This window comes from Eucyclogobius newberryi, unplaced genomic scaffold (genome assembly GCF_026437365.1).
Source record: "Eucyclogobius newberryi isolate DKJ021-1_F unplaced genomic scaffold, fEucNew1.0.hap1 SCAF_20, whole genome shotgun sequence".
Lineage (NCBI taxonomy): Eukaryota > Metazoa > Chordata > Actinopteri > Gobiiformes > Gobiidae > Eucyclogobius > Eucyclogobius newberryi.
Genome location: NW_027315835.1, coordinates 11,472,868 through 11,495,479, shown reverse-complemented (window position 1 = coordinate 11,495,479; position 22,612 = coordinate 11,472,868). Strand labels below are relative to the sequence as shown.

General features: G+C 39.7%; 1 protein-coding gene across 1 annotated transcript in view; it reads right to left on the bottom strand.

The window, feature by feature from the left end:
• Nucleotides 1-619: 619 nt before the first annotated feature.
• Nucleotides 620-22,612, bottom strand: part of sema4gb (sema domain, immunoglobulin domain (Ig), transmembrane domain (TM) and short cytoplasmic domain, (semaphorin) 4Gb) — a 58,977-nt gene continuing 36,984 nt past the window's right edge. The window contains exons 9-15 of the mRNA XM_072456951.1: nt 15,710-15,885; nt 11,270-11,408; nt 9,213-9,435; nt 9,011-9,126; nt 7,413-7,567; nt 3,535-3,596; nt 620-1,582 (exon numbers count right to left, since the gene is read on the bottom strand). Coding sequence (XP_072313052.1) covers nt 627-1,582; nt 3,535-3,596; nt 7,413-7,567; nt 9,011-9,126; nt 9,213-9,435; nt 11,270-11,408; nt 15,710-15,885 — 1,827 coding nt within the window. The 3' untranslated portion in view covers nt 620-626. The remainder of the gene's footprint in view (nt 1,583-3,534; nt 3,597-7,412; nt 7,568-9,010; nt 9,127-9,212; nt 9,436-11,269; nt 11,409-15,709; nt 15,886-22,612) is intronic.

The following is a 22,612-nucleotide window of genomic DNA, read 5'->3' as shown; positions in this document are numbered from 1 at the left end:
AGTTGTGTTAATTATTTGTGCTGGGAATAAACGTTTTGGTGGCACAAACCATTTAACAGTAGAAGCTACCGAGCAATAACATTAGGCAGGTGGCGGACCCTTCATCAGAAAAGATTCATAGTCAACTTGCATCTTTAACAGCTTCAGCATTTAAATTAAAGAGGTCCGGGAATATTCTGACCCACTTGTCTTACCATCACAATTTAGCTTCACTCACTCAAATATTTATGATTTAGCTTCTTTTTTTTAACTTCAAATAAACCCATTTTCTAAGGCCAAATCTATGCAATAATAAAAGCGCCTTAATGACGAGTTAATCTCTTTTTTTTTGTTTTTATCAGTGGCTCTAATGTTATGCCTGTATGGTGTTAATTGTACAATAAAATTCTCAAAAATTGTCCATAAAAGTCTCAAAAATACATCATTATAGTCTTTTCACGATGTGCCATTCAAACTCTTCAAGGCTCTTCGCTGAGGTAGCATCCACCTCCAAAATCTTCAGTAACTTCTAAGACCAGGTGACAAAACTGTCGATACTAGAAATGAGTTTCATCGGGTTCACACACTTAAAAAGCAGCTTTACACGTTTATTCCACTGTTTATGGATGAGGAGCGCGGCGTTTTCTTCAGATAGAGCTCTCGTCCGGCTGCAGGTCCAGCTGTGAGTGTTTCCTCTGCTCCAAAATCCTGTTCAGCTCCTCTGTGAACGAGTGATACAGCGGCGACACGCCCTCTGGATCCGCCTGCCTGAGAAGAACGTAGCTATTCCCATTCATTTTCCTTAAAACGTTCGGCAGGGTGGCCGACAGCCCGTTGGCGTAATCCATGTCGGGCAGCGGTGGCGGCATGGGGAGCGGCGGGGCTGGCGGGGGCGTCCGCGACGGCGATAAAGGACAATCCGGCATGATCTGCATGAAACTGTCCCCCATGTCGTCAAAAGTCGGCATCGATATTGAACAGCGCCCGCGGTGTCCGTTCCAGTGGCTCGAAATTGTCCGTAGTTCCAGGTGGGTGCTGAGCCTCCGGTCCGTTTCGCCCAAGACCTGCAGCCCTTGGTGGGAGAACTTCCGATCCCTTGAACCCTGTCCAGTACAAAAGCTGACGTAGAGCAGGACCACGGTCAATACGAGACACAATCCTCCAAGAACCGCCACTAAAGATATGTAAACGACCTCCATGTGTCTATACGCCTGGTATTCGGGCGCGGACGGAGCAGGAGGTGAAGGAAGCGGTTGCTCCGTCGCAGCTGCGGTGGTCGAATCGGTCGGGCTCGCGCTGGTAGGTTCGGGAGTCGCCGTCGGCTCCGTCGGTAAACTCGAATCCGTATGTACTCGCACGGTGTATAAATAAACCAAAACTGAAACGGCGTTTTCCACGGCAAAGCAGCGGTAGGAGCCACTCTGCCTCGAGCGGGCGCCGATGATGAGGAGGCCGTCGGTGCCGATGCGGTACCCGGAGCTCAGCCCGTAGCCCTGCAGGTCCTTCCCGTTGATGGTCCAGCGCGGCGTGGCCAAGTTGGAGCGTAACTCGCACTGGAGGAGGACGTCGTCGCCGGACAAGACTGAGCGACGTCGGTGGACAACTATTAAGATGACAAAATGACATTAGTCTGAATGTTGTAATTGTTGTAGATGGATAGACATGTAGATGGAGGATTAGCCTGATTTTGAGTTCAGTTCCAGCTTTGCCTTTAACTGTTTTGTCATTTTGAAAAACAACATCCCTAAAATAGCGTTTTATATTCATACTATTTTTCTTTTACACCATCTGGAGAATTTATTGAAAAAAAAGTCAGCTAAGGCAGTAAACATGGATTTTCATCTGCCAAAAAAAATAAATATCACAGGAATTTTGATAGATCACATATTTTACCATCACAGTGCTAAATCTTGGTCATAATTTCCTACAATTTGGCACATTTTTGGTCTCCTTGATTTGATTTTCAATATGCGTTTTGACTAATAGTGACTATTTCTACCTGTGTTTTCAGAAGAGCATCATTTATGTCCAAAATGTAAACACATTTTCTTATCTATTTGACAAATGCAGTTGGCTTTAGTCAAACGAATGCCCATGTCTGAACTATCCTCGTAAATTAAACATAGACAAAACTCTGATGAAGCGCTGTGTAAAATAACACTGCTTCTGTTGTGAAGGCAGTGAAAGGGCTGTCTGTCTCCGAACGTCCGTGTCCGCAGTAGATGTCGGCGCGTGCCTACATCAGATGACCTCTATTTGCTGAGATGGCAGAAAGCGTGACCCACCACACCACTGCAGCGCAAAACAGCCAACGCTAGTGTCCGTTTCTGATATACCCGCTGAAAGAATGAGACTTTGCGATGAAAAAAAAAACGATATTAATGTACCACTATATTAAAAGTTGAGTACATAAACAGCTTACTTTTCACGAGCCACAGGAAGTAGCAACGACTGCAATGCACCTGACCACATGACCCCGGCAGCAAGAGAAGAGCTGATTAGAAGTGCGCCCTGGGACTGGGGGGAAGGGCGAGGATCCGAATAATCAAACCCCGTAATGGCTATTAAAGTTGAAGTTTGAAAGGAGAGCGAAGCAGAGCGGCCAGCTTTGTCATCCTCTAATCTGTGTGTCAGGTGAGTAGAAGAAGTACTAGACCGAGCATGAGGCTGGTGTATTAGTGATAGTGGTTTTAGTCGCAGTAGTAGTATTAGTAGGAGTACTAGGCCTGACGCAATAGTAACTTCATATTTTTGGAGGCTCAATGTTTATCGTAACTAACAGAAAATGTCTGATTATTTTTTTGGAATACATTCAAATTTCAGCTTTAGAGGGTTGAATAATTTACAACTGATAACATAGCTTATAACAACATACTAACTAACTTACGTACTGTAACTGAATCTGTTAAGGCCACATATTTTCACCCATCCTCTTTGGATTTATTTTTTCAGCAGAAAAATAGTGCCAAAAAGTGGTAAAGCTAATGAGTGAGCGTTTTAGGGTTTATTCACAATGAAAGGTCAGAGAATGGGTCTTTTTTTTTTTTTTTTTTTTAAGAATTAGGATTAATTAAAATCATAATTTGCTTCTTTTTTAGAAATTACCTTTTAGGAGTATGTTTGTATTCTTGAAATTAAAATTTTTTGCAACAAAACTGAATCAACCACTGTGGCATGAAATGAATGTAATAAAGGTTTTGTGAAATAGCTTTCCAGCTATAAATAGCATGTCTGTGTATCTTAAAAACATATATTTTCTATATTAGATTAAATGGGAGCAAAAAACTTAACAGGTTAAGTTTTCATTCTGCTCTTTTTTTTTATTTCAGCTCATGGGTTTTACAATATGTTTCCTTTGGAAAATGGTTTACTGGGGTTTACGGATTACCACATGAGCAGCATAAAGTAGTTTCAATATTTTCCTATTAAAATGCGTGATTGTGACAGGCCTAGGTAGTACTGAAAGTAATGTAGTACTAGTATCAGTTGAAGTAGTAGAAGCAGAGGTAATAATAACACAAAGTAATAGTAGTAGTAGTATTTTGTGGTACATACCTTTCCCTGAGTTGTCCTTGCAGCCTCTCGCTCCTTTCAGAATGTCCTGGGTTAAGTTTGACCTGCAAAAGGACAATTCATATGTGGTTTCAAATGACATTTTTGGCAAAAGTGTGTAATATATTACAATAAGAGTCGATGGTCAGCTTTTTTCCTGCCAAATAATCATATTAAAATCCATAAGCAATTTATTACTATTGGCCAAAATTCAAACTACAAAGATTCAGTTAATCTCAAATTTCAAATGGGCACTTCAACTCAATACTTTCTTTTGCGAAATCCAAATTTTTAAAAGTTTGATTTATCTATACAATCAAATATTAGTCACCGTACTTTTTCAGATGCTCAATGTCACTTTACTATTATATCCACAGCTGCCCTTGGGTAAAGGTTATGGTTAAGGTTCGACATTCACACATGAGAAAGGTGAATTAAGTGTCTTGCACAAGGACATAACAACAGAATGCACTGGTCAGAGCCAGAATTAAACTTTGGGTTGGTGAGCAAAGACTCTAATCACTGACTTTCTGCTCCATTATGCATTTTTTACAACGAAACACTAAACTATAAGATATCTGAATGTTAAAATTGTAGCTTTGTCACACTGTCCTCGTCAAAGCGTGCTCTTTCTCTATACATTAATCTTTTAAAAACGCACATAACACATTTTCCTTTTACAGCCCCTATTAAACTAAGCCATTTCTGCCTCCTTTTGCGCATGCAGATGAGTGCACTCAGTGTTCTCCCGTCTTTAAAAGAACATTATCATAATAAAAAGTGCAAGGACATAAATTGCGTAGTCTTCTATTACACTGATGCAGAACAGGTCCACAGGAGAGAGAGCCTGTTGTGTCTGCTACTATAATGAAGATTAAGATGGCTCCAGGTCGCTCATGCGGAAAGAATGAAAAGAAGAGCATAAAGTTTGGACGTTTACTAGAGTGGCTTGGTAACACTTTTTCAAAATAACGAAATATTAAACACACGTAACTTAAAGGGAATATAACAAAGCCTGTGTTTGTGTCAGAGAGCAGACGGCATGTCGGGAAGTTTAAAGTGTAAAAAACAGCATTCAAGAGCGGTCAAAGTCTGCTTACATTCTCCAGACACAAGCCATTTCTAAAACATGCTTTGTTGTGTGTACTTTTACTCTGCTGCATGTATTTATACGTCTAATTACATTGTATGACATGGTTTTATGTGTACGAGGACAGTGCACAACAGTATAATGCGTGAGAGGAAATATACACTTGCATTCTGTAATCGATTAATATTGTAGAATCAATCAATCAATGAAACCCAGAGTTGTTGTGGTCTGTAAAGAGTTCATTTGACCACTTTACATTACTGGATTCGTCTTAATGTGTTCTGTAGTATGTTTACTTGGCTGAAAACACATGGAGTACTAGCACCGGTAGAACCATTAATGGAGTTTTTTAATAGTTTTTAATGCTACTTGACTTCATTTCCGGTATGAGTAATGATGGACGACACGACTTTATTCTTGTAAATGAGTCATTTTGTCCCTGAATAGAGTATATTTCAAAGCAGACTATTGATCACACTCTGCAGAAAGAGCCATGTGCGTCGTCATTATAGAACTCTTTGAGATGAGATTGTTTTTGCGTTGCTCTGCGGCCTGAAAAAATGTTTTAAAGCTATGCAAAAAATAAAAATGTGAATACTAGCGACGTGCCAAAGGGTTTGTGAGGGTAAAGAACCAATTAGATACATTTAAATATCCTCCTTTCGCTGTTTGAACATCAGGTACCTCAGCTTTATAAGGCAAACTTTATAGTAATTTGTTGTTGCGGTTGAATGATTCGATTTTCCCATGGAGGATTAGCTTGTATATATTTTAAAATATTTAGTTGGCTCAATATTCACAGTATTTAATTGTCCTTGTTTGGTTTTACCCTCATTTTAACTGCTATCTGCTTCACATCTACAAGTAAAAATAATACAAATGACAAAAGTGTCTGGGTTTGAGAAAGAGAAGTTGAGGAAACAAACAGCCATATTTTGATTTATTCTTCCATCCATTGCTGGTACTAAAATATGCAATCTGCGTACTTTTGAAAGAGCTGCTCATATGGAGGATTGTCTCTTTGCCATCTTAATACTTGCAATTTTGGCCTTTGTTCCGCTCGAGTACGCTCACAAAATAGAACGAGTGATTTCAAATTCACTTTTCATTTCCCCCTCCAAGCTTTTTACATAGACCTTTAGATATGCAGTTGGAAGGGGCACGAGTTGTATAAATATTTCAGTAGCTTTCACTAAAGATGAGCAAGGGAGAAATATTAATCGCAGAGCAAAAGGTCGTGTAATATAAAAATATACACTGGGTCAGACACATAAATCCCTTTTTTGTGACGATGATATAAAAATTAAAAAGGTCTCATTTATTTCTTGTGAGATTTAGAGCTGTACAGTTTTAGAAGTAAAATATGAATTTAAGTAGACGTTTAATGTAAATACTTGTGGTATATTTAACGTTTATACTTTCATGATTTTAATTGTACAACATTAAGTTCTAAAATACCTAATACTATTCATATTCATTTATTTTTTCCTGAAAATGTAATGGAATTTAATTGTACAAACACAAAGACTAAACAAGATCATGACTAAACTGGGGAAAAGCCAAGAAAAGCCAAGTATAAACCTAAAAACACTGGTATCGTTGTCTTCTAAAAACATTTATTCAACTGTCTATTGTTGCATTGTGTTATTATTTTTAAAGTAGTAGAAGTGGAATTGAAATGTGAATTAAGAAACTTGTGAAAATACTACATAAAGTGCTGAAATGAACAGCTGTGTCTTGTATGTTGAATGATATTTCAAAAGAACAAGCTGTGATCCCTGATAAAACAATGCATCTTCATATAGTGTCACGCTAAATAAATCTCTGCGGCTCAAGTGTACAGACAGAGCAAGTTTGGCTCTTCTGTTTATCTTTTTATTTACCTCTGCCTCTTGGAGATGTCGCACCATCTGGCTCTGAAATGTTATTTTTGGTCTTTTCGATTTATGTAATTAAGATGACTTTAGTAGAGTTGTGCAGCATTGGAAAACTAATCATATGGACGATGATGAAGTTCAAATTTGTGATGTGTAATATGTAATATGACCTGTAACCTTGAATAGTCCTTTGACATGCAAAAAAAAAATAAACAAGCGTTAAATCAAACTCGACTAAAACAAACACACAGAGTAAATCAAAATGTAATGATACCGCCAGAGCAGATTGAAATGAAATGACATTGGTTCAAAATCTTATATTGGTATCAAATAGACTAAAGTATAAGTTGTTATATAAATAGATAAGATGCCAAATCACATGCCACTGTATCATTTAGTTATTGTACATAATTTAGTCTGAATTTCATTGGTTTGGACAGCTTAGAGGTGCCAAGAATGTTCAAAATTATGGCATTACACGTATCCATGTTAGATGGATAAACTTAATGCCATACTGTGGGATATTCCAGTCAAAGCAATAACAACTCCATGGAGACAAGCAGGTGGCAGACCCTCCACTAGAAAAGTTAGTGCACCTTTAAGCTTTGAATGGGTATTTTTGAGTTGTTACTTTAAATACCCATAAGTTGTTATATAAATAGATAAGATGTCAAATCAATGGCACATTATCATTTACTTATTGTACACAATTTAGTCTGGATTTCATCGGTTTGGACTGCTTAGAGGTGCAAAGAATGTTTTTTAATTTAATGTCTTAATTATGGCATTACGGTTAGCTTTGAATGGGTATTTTTGAGTTGCTACTTTAATCTCCACAAAAGGCTATATCTTATCTTATCTGTTGCAGTCAGTGACATGATCGTACAAACATTATATACAGCCTCGGTTCTTACCTTTGTGACCGTGACACGATCTCCACGCAGACCCTCCCGTCCCAGGCGCAGAACGGGTCCCTGGCAAAAACGCAGTCGTAACATGACGTGTACCTCCTACACCAGGACATCGGGATCTGCACCACGCCAGAGTCTGAGCCCACATAGATACTCCTCTGCAAAAGACACGAGCAACAAGCAGCAAATGTTTTATGACACAACTATTGTCTCACAAATACATACAAACATTTCTTTTTTACAGTTTGCTCTAAACACAAATACAAAGTGTTGCATGTACTTAGACTGTGGTTGAAGGAACTATTTAGATAATTTATTTTTAGACTATTATTTCTGCTTGAGCATGACTTTTGATGTGAATTTAGCTGGATTTTCGATTCCCTATTGAAAGAAATGAACCCCAACCTTTTACAGGTGGATTGTGAGGGTCTAACAGGGTTAACAGGTCATATCTAACACAAGAATACACTATTTTATTATCATACAGTCAATCTGTCTCAACAACAAAGGTCCAACACACAATAGAAATAAAACCAGTAAATTAGAATAACTGCTAATTTAGAATAAATTGTAAATACACCTATGGACTGTTTCTGTGTAACTCTGTAGGTTTCAAGCTACTAAAAAGACACTTAACACTCCATATCAAAATTGGGACTAAACTGGGACTAGGCCGAATGTAACTAAACCTTGGCTGGACCCAGTGTTGCCAGGTCTGTGGTTTTCTCGTGGAATTGGGCGGCTTTTTGAGAGCTGCCAGGGGTCAAATATATTGTCCGTTGGTTTGGCCAGAGCAATTTTTCATGTCAAATTTTCAAATTTTAGAATAAACCTAATAAAAGTCAGAAATTTCAGTGACAAATTCTAATGTCCACAGGCATCTGGGCTCTGTGGAGCTTCTGTTGGTGAATGACAGCGAAGAGGGACAGGTGTGCGTCGCCAGAGGAGATACTTTCATAAAGACAGAAGAAAATACAGCCGCACTGGACGTTCCGGATGTTTTGGGCGGTTTTTCAGACGCTCCTGTGCTGGTTTGGTTGCTGGCAACTCCAGGTAATTCAAGACTCAACTGAGATCAACCCAGGAACAAACCAGGACAAGAGTGATCGCACCATTAGACTGATTTATGTGTAATTTTAAGTTTGGCCAGAGATTATTACAGTTTTAGTGCTTTTAACTGAATCCTTTTACTGTAATTGATGCATTTCAGGTTTCAAATTATATATTGATTCCTTGTCCTACCGTGACAACAACAAAAAGATTCAACTTGTATTATTTAGGCTACGTTATGACAATTTCTACTGTAGGCTTATACAAATACAAATGTCAGCCAAGTAGAAAATGTCAAACTCGTGCTGCCCGGTGGTCAAGTGGTTAAGGCACAGCACACGTACGCCAGGCTCCATGTGCAGCCGGCCGCAGACTCCGACAATATACTGAATGTCCTCCCCGCTCTCATCCCCCATATCTTTCCTGACTAATAAAGCTTACGGGCAATTAAATCTAAAAAAGAAAATAAAGAAAATGGCAAACTCAGAAAATAGCTGTCAGTTTTCCAATAAACAAATATAAATTTGTCATATGAAATTAAATGAACCCACCAGTGTGGTTGATATCACCATGCTCTCTACGGGCTGGGGTCTATCAAACAGCTGCAGTTCCTCTATGATATGCATTTCCCCGTCAATGTTTACAGCCCGATGCAGCCATCCGTCATCTGAAAAACACCATTGAACTTTATATTTGCCTTGTCTGCAGATATGAGGTCAATCAGACTTTATTACACAAACATATTGGACTCACCAGTGCCCAAAAACAGAACTGTATAAACATTTCCATCCAGCGCGCGCTCCTTGTGCACGGCGATCTTGACGTAGTTGACACTTCTTTTGAAAAGCAGAGGGCGAGCGCTGATCGGGTGGATCTGGTTGGCCATGAGCGGGTGTCTGCGGGCGAAGGTGAGGACGTTGTCGGGGAGGTCGCGAGAGGAGTTTATGTTGAGGGACCTGTGGATGTCCGTTATACACTGGAAATGGAAAAAAGAGAAGCAGAAATAAAGTGGTTTTGCTGTGGGAATGGATGGATAGTTGTTATGATCTGTTTGTCATCTGATTTCAATTGATGTACAGTACTATATGGGGTCCGTTTAGAACATCAGGACATAAAAGAGCAATCTACATGCATATATTATGAGTTTAGTAACACTTAAAAAGAGAAATATTATTAATTTATCGAAGTGTTTAATAAATTATAACAGTGTGACGCTTAAAGACTGGTTCCAATAAAAAGTAATCCATCTGAAATTATGTGTTGATTAATAAATATTATGCAGTGCAACATTCAAATAAATGCATAACATAATATAAGATCTCTGAATGAAACCACTTTTGAGATATGAATCACAAGTAACAGTTTGATAATACTGTATTTTATAGCAACTTGTTGTGCTCACGTACCTCATTTACAGAATCAGAATCAGAATAGGTTTATTGCCATTGTCAATGAACTAAATTCAAAAACATAGGAACTTGTCTTGGTGGTTCGATGCAACACAAAACAATAAAACAACGAACAATGAATAAGTCATAACAATAAGCTATCAGACAAAAAATAATATTAGAATAAAATAAAAAATAGGCTTAATATTAACAACAAATTTACTGTTGTACAGATATACTGATGTAGTGCGGAAAGTGAACAGTGCAGTGAGTGATTAAAGTATGGTTAAAGTGACGTGAAGTGTTTAAGAAGTGTTCATGAGTCCAACAGCAGAGGGAAAGAAACTGTTCTTGTGGCGGGAGGTTCTGGTCCGAATGGATCGTAGCCTCCTGCCTGAGGGGAGTGGCCTCCTGCCTGAGGGGAGTGACTCAAAAAGTCCATGTCCAGGGTGAGAAGGGTCGGCTGTGATCCGACCTGCACGTCCGAGATCCCTGGAAACGTACAGGTCCTGCAGAGATGGAAGTTTGCGGCCGATCACCTTCTCAGCAGAGCGCACAATGCGCTGTAGTCTCTGTTTGTCCCTGGCTGTGGCTCCAGCGTACCACACGGTGATGGAGGAGTTGACAATGGACTCAATGATGGCCGTGTAGAACTGCACCACAGACCTGTTGACTCTGTAGGCAAACTGCAGGGGGTCCAGCAGGGGGAGGTGAAGGACTTGAGGTGGGGCAGGACCAGGCGCTCAAATGACTTCATAACTACAGTCGTCAGCGCCACAGGTCTGTAGTCATTAAGTCCAGTGATCCGGGGCTTCATAGGGACAGGGACAATGATGAACGACTTGAAGCAGGCTGCGATATGGCATGACTCCAGGGAGGTGTTAAAAATGCCAGTGAAGACAGGGGCCAGCTCGCCTGCGCAGTGTCTTAATGTGGCCGGGGTGACACCGTCTGGTCCAGCAGCTTTTCGAGGGTTGGATTTCCGAAATAGTCTGCACACATCCTGTTCCTGAACTGTGAGAGTGGTGGGGGAGATGGGAGGGACCGGGGATGGGTTGGCAGAGGTGGCCCCAGTGGGGGAGGGGGTTGCTGGGCCAGTTTTCTGTCGTCTGCGGAAGGAGGACTCTGGGCTTGTAATTGGTGAGAAGCCGGAGCCCACTCCACACAGAGGCGGGGCTGCTTCAGACGCGTATTGTACAGTTATTACAGGCTGTAACAACTGTCAAGTATTTATTTGTGCAATTTTAATACATAATCTGTCATTGCTACATTGTCAGAAGTTAAATATCTGATTACTTTATGATGACATAAGAGGACCAGCACCTATTACTTCGATCTGGTCGGACAAAGATGAGGCATACAGTACTATATTATATTGTCTGTCCCAAAACAGTGACATGGTCTAGGAGACATTTGACTTACAGATCCGGGCCTGGGCTCTGGGACTTTCCCCGTGTACTCCCTCCACTTTGAGTCCTGCACCTCCATGTAGGGCCCCTCAAACACCCTCTGTACGTCTGAGAAAGCGAACTGACACACGGCCGACGCCTTGATATTCTTCCTGAAACACAAACAAATACAGTAAACAGCACCGACATATATGCAATCTGCACTTCTTTAACAATGCACATGAATTAAATTACTATGGTTGGAGCAATAAGTTCGGTGGTGGGTGGACTGTAAGGTGCTGGTTCAGATTTGTAGAAGTCACTGTTCGGGAGTGCCGGCCAGAGCACTACTTAAGGCCAGGATGGATACTCGGAGGGACGGAAAAAGATGACACGATGTGCTTTCGGTAGCTTTATTAAGGCTCACAAGTACATAAAGAACGGCGGTGACATCATAAGACACTCGGTGGTGCAGGTGCCAGAGAACGCAGTCTGGAATGCAGTGATGTCATAAGATACCCTGTGGTGCCGGAGCGCCTCTAGTGGTCACCCCATAAACTACAAGAGTGTAGAAACACAGGGGCCGCGGGGCAACACAACTAAGTAACTAAGTGCACCGTCATTCGTATTCCGTGGCAATTAGCTTCCTTCTGCCTTCTTCCTTAAACTTCCCCAATTAGAGTTTATATCACATTCTAGTCAGTTTTAGATTCAATACCTTTCTCAAGATAAATTGGTCGGCAGTGGCTTAACGGTTAAAGCCTTTGCCTATATATCGAAGGTCCCCATGAATAAATGTGGTATGTATGTGAGTATGTAGTTGTAGTAGTAGTAGTAGTAGTAGTAGTAGTAGTAGTAGTAGTAGGTGGCAGCCATACATTTGTTAGTCTATCCCAGGCATTTATGCTACTAAAGTTGTGTAGTCAGTGTCTAATGAATTAATTTGTAAAGCAACATTGTCTGTCTGCTAAAGCAGTGTAAAAAACAAATGTATTATTAAAATTATCTCTCTGAATTACGTTCACGGTTGTTTGTTTCTGTGATTGCTCAGTCTGTTTTAGAAATGCGTACTCTCTCATTTGTCCGGGAAGTATTCAAACACAAAAAAAAACAGTGTCTACTCCAAATTAATATCTTTGAAACCTTTTCTGCTATACTTTTATAATTAAAGACAGCACCAGAATGCTAAAAGGACACGTTGAGATTGATGATTAATCTCAAAGTCAGTCATTTACACTGGAGCGACAGCATCAGGGATCGCATTTCTCGCACCTGACAGAAACGACACAGCTGAACATCCCAGAGGCTCTTTTGTGATGCCGCTCCAAAAAAACACGTGAAGCCATTTTGACACATCTTCAAATCCGTCCGACAAAAAAAAATAATCTACTACTAAATTCAGTGACAGGTGTGTAATAACGCTACCTTTATCTCCAGACGCTGCTCCGGGGGGATGTTTTTTAATGGCGCGCGCAACAGGCAAATTATCAACAAAGCAATTGACCCACATTTCTGGAGTTCAAATGGAGCTTTAGCTGTAGTGGTGATATTAGCAATGAAAGGAGAAGAGGCCGCGCTAATATTTGTGGTGGAATAATACTACCATAGCAACATCAAATGGCGTCTACAAATGTAGCTTTAGCACTGTTGATCCAAGGGTAAAAGAACAAAAAAAGGTGGAAGAATAGCTATTGCTGCGATAATAACGAATGTGGATATATCAATAAATGAAAAATAAAGACAGAAAAAGTGAAATGGGAAGAAATAATCAATGGCTTCCAATTATGTCTTTATTAAAGTGATTTTGCGCCAGGTTTTATGAAGCAAAAATCATTCCAAACACAATTTAATATTCTTTTTAATAATTGATGTGAGCAGTAATTGTCAGTATGATTAAAATTTGGGCAAGCCTTTGTTCAATTAAAATACAGAATGTTTAGAGTCAGGAGAAGATAAGCCTGTTTGTAAGCACAATTGTTATAAATGGTAAGTTATAAAAAAGGAGTTGTCGTATAAGTTGACAGAGATTGAATGACAAAAGCCTCTTCTGTTTCAGCCCTTTTGAAATATTCGCCTCGTCCTTGTGAGTCAGAAAGAGACTTACCCCTTTTGTGGTTTCTGAACCTCTTTGGGGAGAAGGGAGCTGTCATTGAAACCGTTTAGAATTGGACCAAAGTACGTCTTAATCTCGAGCCCTACAGGTGAGATCAGTCATAAAGGATTTTCCCTGTCACATACTTAGGGGCATTGTGCGTCCGAGCTTTCAAAACCATTCAAGTGCGGAAAATTAGACACAGGTGAAAGCGTAATTCAAAGGTAATGAGCAATAGACCCCCACAGGCCCTTTACTCATACAGCAGTGGTGATTACTGCTCTCACGGGCGTGCACTGAATCAAAGTAAAACCCCAACTCTACTCAAGGACAGTTTCATTTAATGTACTTCACAATGAGGTACTTTTATAGATTTAGAGCAGGGACCCTTTTGGCAAGAGCTGGGATTTTAGTTTCATACTTGCACAATCAAGCCTGGACTAGGCCAGGACCAGAACCGTTCTACATTAGGACTCAGTCTGAGCTCAAACCGGGACATGTGTGAACCCTGAAGTTTTAAATTTGAATGCCAAACCTATTCCTAATTCAAATCCTAGACAAACCCTTTAATTTCTGACTGTTTTAAGTTTTTTTTTTTTCATTTTCTGTTAAACGTAGGCATAACTGTTTGAGTGTCATAACTAAATGTATTCGTTAGTCAATTCCAATCATGAATCTGATCGTTTTGATGTGTTTACAGCACAAATAACAGTGGTTGATGGTTCAAATCCCACTGTTCTAAATTCACACTCATACAATACACGCAGCCGTCGTGCTATTGTAATAATAATAATAAAGCATTGGAATTATATAGCACTTTTTTGATCACTTAATAAGACAAGTTACAATGCATTATTTATTCACTCCACACCTGGTGATGGTAGCTTCTGTAGCCACAGCTGCCCTGGGATAGATTGATGGAACCAAGGCAACCAATCTGTGTCATCGGCCCCTTCGACCATCACCAACACACACCACATCCATCCATAGTGTCTTTTCATTCATTCATTCTCCTAGTCCATCTTGAGCTAACAAAATGACCACTATAGAAACATTTGCATGCATAAGAAAATTGAGTACCTTCACCACTGTTTTCCAGCACAGTAAGCTGTAAAAACTGAGACAGAGGAGATGGTTTTGCCACATATTATGGGACCAAAAAATGAATCTGGGATTAAATATCGTGGGGAGGAGGTGTGAAATTGAAAAAAGGCACAGCGGGATGGAAATAGATATTTTTGGTGACCCGTTGCAATGCTATATCCCCTAAATCGGAGCTAAAAAGCCTTTGGGACAGTTTTATGCAGCGTGACTCGGCGCATCAGCATAAACACAAATAAATAAAATGGTGTGGTTCCACTGCCCGCTGTCAGCATCATATCAGAGAGATGGCATTTTCTATTTATAACGGGAGCTTAAACTAAAGTGAGCAGAGAAGCACATCAATGTTTGTATGATGACATATGAAGGAATGTACTTAAAAAATAATAATGTTTATATCCGAATCTGCTCTAATTTTTCCAAAGCTCATTTTCACTTCACCTTTTGCTTGTTTAAGGTATTAAATGTAATATTTCTTATTATACTTGTGCTGTGCTACAGGAGACTCCCAAAATATAATAACCTTAACCTTTAACTAGATCTTATCTTTTCTTGCCCTTTAAATATCAGTTTCTAATCAAACAGAAAACTAATTTAAAATGTAATTTGTATACATATCATATATAATATTATTTTATTATTATCCAAATTAATCACAACTAATTTAACAAACGACTAATTGTTTACTGTGTTTAATCTGATCTCAAAAACATGCTAAAAAAAACATACTTGAAGAAGAGTTTTTTTTTTTACAGAGAAGTGCATAAAAATGACACAGGAACAACAAATTAAGTGTTTTTTTTTTTTTTATGAAAAACCTTTTTTGTTTGTAAAAAATCAAGATGTTCTCAAGCTGCATCACTTTTGCCCCATCTGTCAAATCTAGCTATATTCACAGATTTTTGCAATTTAATGACTAAACAATTACGGTAAAGGACTAAATAATCTTCTTCATATCACCCAGCTATGATTATTGTTCTCGTATTGGTCAATCACAGTTTTTGACAGTTTTTAATTTAGTCTTGTTAAAAAAACTATTTAAAATGACGATATTAATTTCCTAAACAAGAACAATATAGACCTTTAATAATTCTTATTTAACACCCAAAATACTTCAACTACTTCCTTCAACTTCCTACAAAGTCTGATCTCTTCTCCAAAACATGCTTTTACAAACAGAATTGTCTGTGGACCTCTTGATTCAAAGAGAATCAAACACGTATTTAGATTTTCATTTTTGTCATCCATCGTAATTTATATTATATACATTATTTTCCTCACCATTCGAGGCCAAAGATGCCGAAGAAGACGGTGCTCTGAGGGTCGCGGTCCTGAAGCACAAAGACGCTGCGCAGGACGTTCAGATGGAGCTCGTACTCCGGGACAGAACACACCATCCGTGCTTTGAGGAACGTGGTCCACTTCCTCTGCAGGGTCCGCTGGCCTCCCCAGTCATTCTGCAAAAAGTAAGAATTATATTGAAAACATTATTCATTAGGGTGAGCAAAATAATAAGTCTGTTTGCCATAACCTGACTGACCCAGTGTGAAACTAGCTGACTGAAAAAAATGTATGCCATGCATGCCACACTCTATCACGGTGTCTTACGCAATGCATTCTGGGATTGAAACATGCCCAGCAGCGTCATCACAACAAACATGGCGGCGCCCGTGTCCCCCGCATGTTCCCCCGCTCGCCTTCGCTACCAAAATAAAGGATAACGACGTACAAAAGGTCGATTGAAAAATTTTAAATCGTGAGATTTAGTCTCCCGATCGGGTTGATAGACGTTTTCCGTCATTGACTGTTGACCCCTGACCCCTGACGGTCACTCCGAGTCAAAAAATTGCAAAATTTGGATCTTTTTTTTTTTGCCATCAAAGTAAAAAAAATAAGAATTTGCCTACCGTCCGACCCACTTAAAAAATGTTGACTCGGGTTACAGCAAACAGACTATTTATTTGGGGTAGCCTTAAGAAGGTTCTTTTTTCAGACCAGATCGACTGCTCACTCGCATGCTTCTGCCACTTGATGTTGCTGTGATGTGTTTTCGCCGCTGGTTTACACAGGTTTTGGCGCTGTCTTCTTAGGGATCATCTCAAAATGGGTTGAAGCTGAAAAGACTTAATTTTTTTCGTCTCTCTCTGGACCCCCTCCCCCCCAAAAGACTTAAGACTGGCTTCACATAAAATTTTACGCGTTGATAAAACGATAGTAGCTTGATAGACCCTGCTCACCTCTAGTGAACATCCCTGAACATCCTTTGGTAAGTTTATATTTAGAAGTTATGAATTCTCCAAATAATCACCTGTCACCTGTCGCGCATGTTTGTTTACTCAATCCACATGGTCCACGGGCCCTAGGGGCCCTACGGCACATCCCATTCAACCGAAACTGTGAGATGACCACATTGAGATCTCAAGAGGATGAGAGAGTGAGAAACTAATGTTTCTTGTCAAAACCTGTAATTGTCAATTGCCTGAGTTTAGACCTTAGACATGACGTCAGAATGACAGAAGCAGGACACGTGCTTTTGTCTCAGTGAGAATCTCACGTCTTCTGTGATTGGCCGAAACCTCATGTGGGTTTGTTTTGTTTCCTTCTTCCGGTCAGTGCGTAGCACGTTACTAGAGCATAATATCTTGATCATTTGCTGCGCCGCGTCTTACAGCAAAAAAGCTTTTCCAACTTTTCTGCACCAGCCGCGTTGGCGACTGCGACGCCCGCCCTGTCCCTTGCGCGGGCCACGGCGTGCAGTGCTCCCCTGTGCGCTCCCTGTAGCACCCGCGCACGCACCCGCCCCGCTCCTCACACACACCCACGTACTCCGCGCATGCACTCGCCGCCTAATGTTGGCCTAATGCACGTTGCAGTTTTTTAGCATTTCAAAACAATGACTGCCACAACGATGTATTGAAGCTTCAAAGCAACAAAAAGACGAAATGTAGGTTCAACCCCCCCCAAAACGAAAAATAGGAAGTCTTTTCAGCTTCAACCCATTTTGAGATGATCCCTTAGCGGGAGAGGCAGGACGACAGCGCCATCAGCAGTCAGACCTCTTTAGGACACAATCCCAGCTGCGGGAGAGTAAAAAGGCCCCTTCTTCCCGGTTTATAGTCACGTGGGCACGCTTGTTTCAGACAGAGGACAATGAATATTGTCACAGGAATAAGGAGGCAATTGAAATGTGGAATCTGCCCACTGGACTATAAACCGGGACGAGGGGGCCTTTTTACAGACAACGCCAAAACGTGTGTAAATCAGCTGACAAGACACGTCAAGTGAAGTGACACTCTGAAGAAGAATGTGAGTGAGAAGCCGGAACTGTCAAGTAAACAAAACAAAAGTCTGAAAAAATAACCAGATTTCACTGTAAGAAAAAATAGATAAATATATTAAGGTTGAAAGATGAAACAATCAACAAAACCTTCAATACAGTGGGTTATTTTTAGAGGCATTTTATGAGCGTCGAGATTTTAGGATAAAGAAAAGATATTACTTTATTGATCTTACAGAATGATCAAGGGAAATAACTCAATATCACTGTTGTAGCTTAATAATAATAATACAAATAAAGACTGGTAGAAAAATATCTAAAACAAATAGACAATTTTTTAAATATACGTAACTGCACAATAGCTGACATAAATTATATTAACTAAACACTCTTTAGCAAGGTTTAGGTTAAGCTGGATGATTATTCTATAGCATTCCTGCACCCACATGACTAAATTTGTTCAATGTGAATAAACACCTTCGATAAAGTCTGTTTCTTTTGTTAGTTTCTTTCTGAATTCCGCACCACCATCCCTGTCAGTGTGGAGTTCACTGGTGAATGCTGGGATAGCATGACGACATGTGCAGGAGCATGTTTTAGGTGTTAGGTTTAGTTGAAGTTATCCACCCAGACACAGGGGAGACTTTGAAAACTCTACATTCAAAGTACGGTATACGCCATTGCCCAAATACTGCATTACTGCAATGGGAATAAAAATCATATCAACGTGTACAAATAGTTTTTGGCCAAGTCTCATTTTCTGTCACAGGAAAAGATATCTCCTTTACAATTGCAATTTAGTTCCAATTTAGAACATATTGAGATGTGTGTCTTTTTGTGTGACTAAATTACAGAGCTTCATTATTCTTCATTTGTGACTTTTAAGAATATTTGTCATTTGTCATTTCAATAGGTTGGCTTTCTAGCGAGCGGCAGCCGCCCACGGTAAAAACAAAGTTGCTTAAATCAATAAAGCGCATGAGGCTCTGAAGCTAAAATGCCATGGGCGGGAGAAATTTCATCAATAAGAGAGAGTCCCTATTTGGAATAGAAGGGAAATAATAACTACATTAGAGTTTATATCTGTGGTGCTCAAACAATGGGGTGCGTACACGGGCTTCTTCTGATGGTTGTTTTGCTTAGTTAGTCTTTTATTCAACCCAATAAGTTAATTCCTTAATTAGTCCATTTACAAACAGAATTTCTACCAGCATTTCTTCAGGGACCAAACATCAAAGTACAACCACACACTTAATATGAGTACACTTCCCACACTTAAACATCTATCTATTCATAAAGGTAAAATTGGGGCTCATATAGTTCATTTTTGTCAAAGATCAGAAAGAACCGGCGCTTGGTGTGAACATTTCTGAATCATTGCACTCGAGAGACGTTTAAGACAGTTGTAGAATACATGAACCAGAATATTGAACAGTTCTTATAATTATGACATTACGAAAGACCAGGCAAAGTGCAGCCGGGTCAATGGGCTGTCACAGCTTCTAACTTAAAGGATGAAAAGGCCGTAACACTGTGAAAACATGTCTCCAGGGAAATGAACGCAAGACGAGAGCAGCTATAGGCTACGACAGGGTCACTTCATCACTATAAACTCTGCACATGATACAAAAGAATACATGTTATACAGAGTTTAAAAATAAACCCATACATTTCCCTTTTCTTTTTTTATCTTATTTATTTCAGTTTAATAAGTATATGCTCATATTAGTCCTATATGTTTTACATGCCATAAATTTTTCAACCAGTCTCCTATTTTAAAACCATAGTTTATACATGTATTGTACTCCATGGAGACAAGCATGTGATGCCTCTAGGCCAAGTCACAGATCAGATCTGATCCGCTAATCATGTTGTTCTTTTTGAGCAATAAAAACTGTAATCTAATAAACGTAAGACGTATGTGTGTAATGTCATACTGTGGAACATTCCTGGTAAACAACACACAGAAGTTACATGGTTCTCCTGAATGACTAGACTGTACTGTAGACAATATCCAGTTTTATTTTCACAGTTTGTTTAAATGGGTCATATGACATGAGAAGAGGTAAGAAATGCAAAAAGACAACTGGTGACGCAGTGACTCAAAACTGATGAATCTCGAGGGGTTTTTGGGGCATGAGACTTGTGCCAGGACTTGGACCGTCAGAAGATCTCAAGTTAGCTGCCATCAGAGAGAGAAGGGGGAGAAGAGGGAGAGAGCTGAGAGAGAAGGAGAACGGAGATGAATAGAGAGGCATGAAGAGAGGGGAAAATAGGAGGAGAGAGAGATGTGAAATGAGAGGAAGAGAATGAGAGGTGGAGAAAGAGAAAAACGATCTTCCCGAGGTCGTGAGACACTGCCAGTGGTCAAGTACAGGCTAAAAACAGTTCTGTTTGGCTCTGCTCATGACTGAGATGATTTATCTGTATTTACTCTTTTAGAATGGACTGTAATGTGATTATTTAAGCTTTTATTTTTCTTGCATTATGATTTGACTGTATCTTGAATGTATCTTAATGTCTGCAAAGCGCTTTTAATTACGTTTGTATGAATTGTGCTCTAAAAATACATTTTGCTTTCTTCCATGAAAAAAGGGGGATGAGAGGTAGAAAGACAAGAAAATTTGTAAATAGAGGGCGGGAGTTTGAGCAGAGAGAAGAGGAAGAAAGAGAATAACAGAGGAAAAGGGAGAGAGAAGGTGAAGAAAGAGTGGAGATTTGAAGAATGGGAAGAGAGAGAGAGGAAACGAGATATAAAAGAAAGAGCAAAATGGAGAGAGAGCAGAGACAAAGAGAAAGAGAGTGAGAGAAATGTGGAGAAAGAGGGAGGAAGAAAAGAGAGGGAAAAGAGGGAGAGACAAAGAGAGAAAGAGTAAGAGAGCAGAGAGAAAAGAGAGGAAGATATAATGACAGAGGAAGGGAGAGAAGGCAGAGAGAAAGGTGAATAAAGAGGGGAAAAGAGAAACAAATGGAAGAGTGGAGAGGAAATTAGAGAGGAGAGAGGGGGGAAGGAGAGAGAGAGATAAAAGAAAGAAAGAGAGCGCAAATTACAGAGAGAGCAGAGGAGGAAGGGAGAGGGATAAATTTGGAGAAAGGAAAGAAGAACAGAGAGGAGGGAGACAGAATTAGAGGAAAGCAGAGAGGAGAGAAAGAGGGAGAAAGAGGGAGAAAGAGGGGAGAGAGAGTCTTGCATCTGCATACAGCCGCTGTGGCCTACTTCACGTTGACTTATTACACTCCACTCTGATCGCGGCAGACCTTATTTTCCGATGCTTATTTTGTACGAGGAGAGAAACCAGGCCAAATCCAACGATGACGTGCGTCGGACGGCATAATGTTACGGTATATTTTTCAGCAAGGGTCAAATTTACATTAAGACGAATCAAATTTCATCTTCAACTGTGCACCATTTGCCCTTCGTGACGCAACTGTCCGTTTGAAAGATAATGTTCGTCATTTATGTAATTATTTTGCTTCAGGAAATCGTTATTTTAAGCCGTTTTTTAGGTTTGACATTCAATTATAGACACTTCTTTTTGGATTCTGACTCCCGGTTCAGTGTTTGAAAACCATTGCTCTCACCTATATATGTCATTAATTGAAAGGTGTAACTTTTCTAGAGGGAGGTCCGCCCGCCGCCTGCTTGTTTCCATGGCGATCATTATTGCTTTGACAGAGTTGTTTCACAGAATGAACTTATCCGTCTTAACACGTGCTGCTTGTCCCCATGGAGACATAATATATCTAGTGCATAAGCATGGAAACAAGTGGCAGAAAAAATGTCACATAGTGCACCTTTAATGGACAGTCAGTGAATCGTTTTTATTGTAGATCTTATATATAAGTTATAACCTCATGTCCTTGATGTCCATAAACTGACTTTTTTTTTTTTTTAACACAGATCTTTATCAAAACACCAGCTGCTTCAAGGGGCTTTGCAGACGATGAAGGACAACAACAACAACCCCTTTCCCTTGTACTCTCCATTCAGAGCAAAAAGAGAAGGAAAAAGCATGTATTAAATGGCATTAGAGGTTCCAAATATAGAGACACACGAAAAGCTACCGTCTCAATTTGTTGGATGGAATCTACAAAATGCGTCACACAGATGCCTTGATAATTACCTGCACTTTGGACCGAAACCAAAAGACAGTAGTAAATCTGCAAAGTCTTTACGTTGTGAACATAAACACATTAAGAAAAAAGTGTATAAATCAAAATTATTGTCATTTTGTACACTATATTTTATACCAGAAGAGAAAAGGACATTGAAAATAATAATGGTGAACGTTTCGAATTCCTATACCGGGCTGTCGCAACCTAAGAAGCTGATTGCCAGTGAAATGAAGTCCACGGGAAAAAGAGTTAGATGATGAGTGAGAGATTGGAGAGACAGAGAGAGAGAGAGAGAAAAGAGAGAGAATGATGGATGTGTAATCTGCCTGGCAACAGATGCAAAAAATAAACACAACCTACTGTAATAGTTGTGACTGGGATCTATCCGAGCAGCTATGGGTCTTAGGCGGTAACCAAATGAAACGTGCCTATTATTTGTTGTATAATATACATTTGTATAATGGTTGTGTGTTGCCTGTATTGTCTTTTCTTGTGACTGTCTTGTCTTACCTGCCAAGGGACAACAGATGGACATTTGCATCTTTGCTATAATCTGCCATATTTATACTGCAAGCATAGATTTTCATTCTATGCACTGAGATAGTCTTTCATTTTTGCACTCACTCACTAAGGGTGCATTCACTTGTTCACTTGTTATCTGGTCCTGAACTGAGCCAAGTTTAGTCCTGATGTGGACCTGGTTTGGTCCTGTTTTAGTTTTAGTTTAGTTCTGGTCTTATCCTTTTTTAGTTTTGGGTTTAGACCCGTTTAGTGTTTAGTTTATGTGTTGA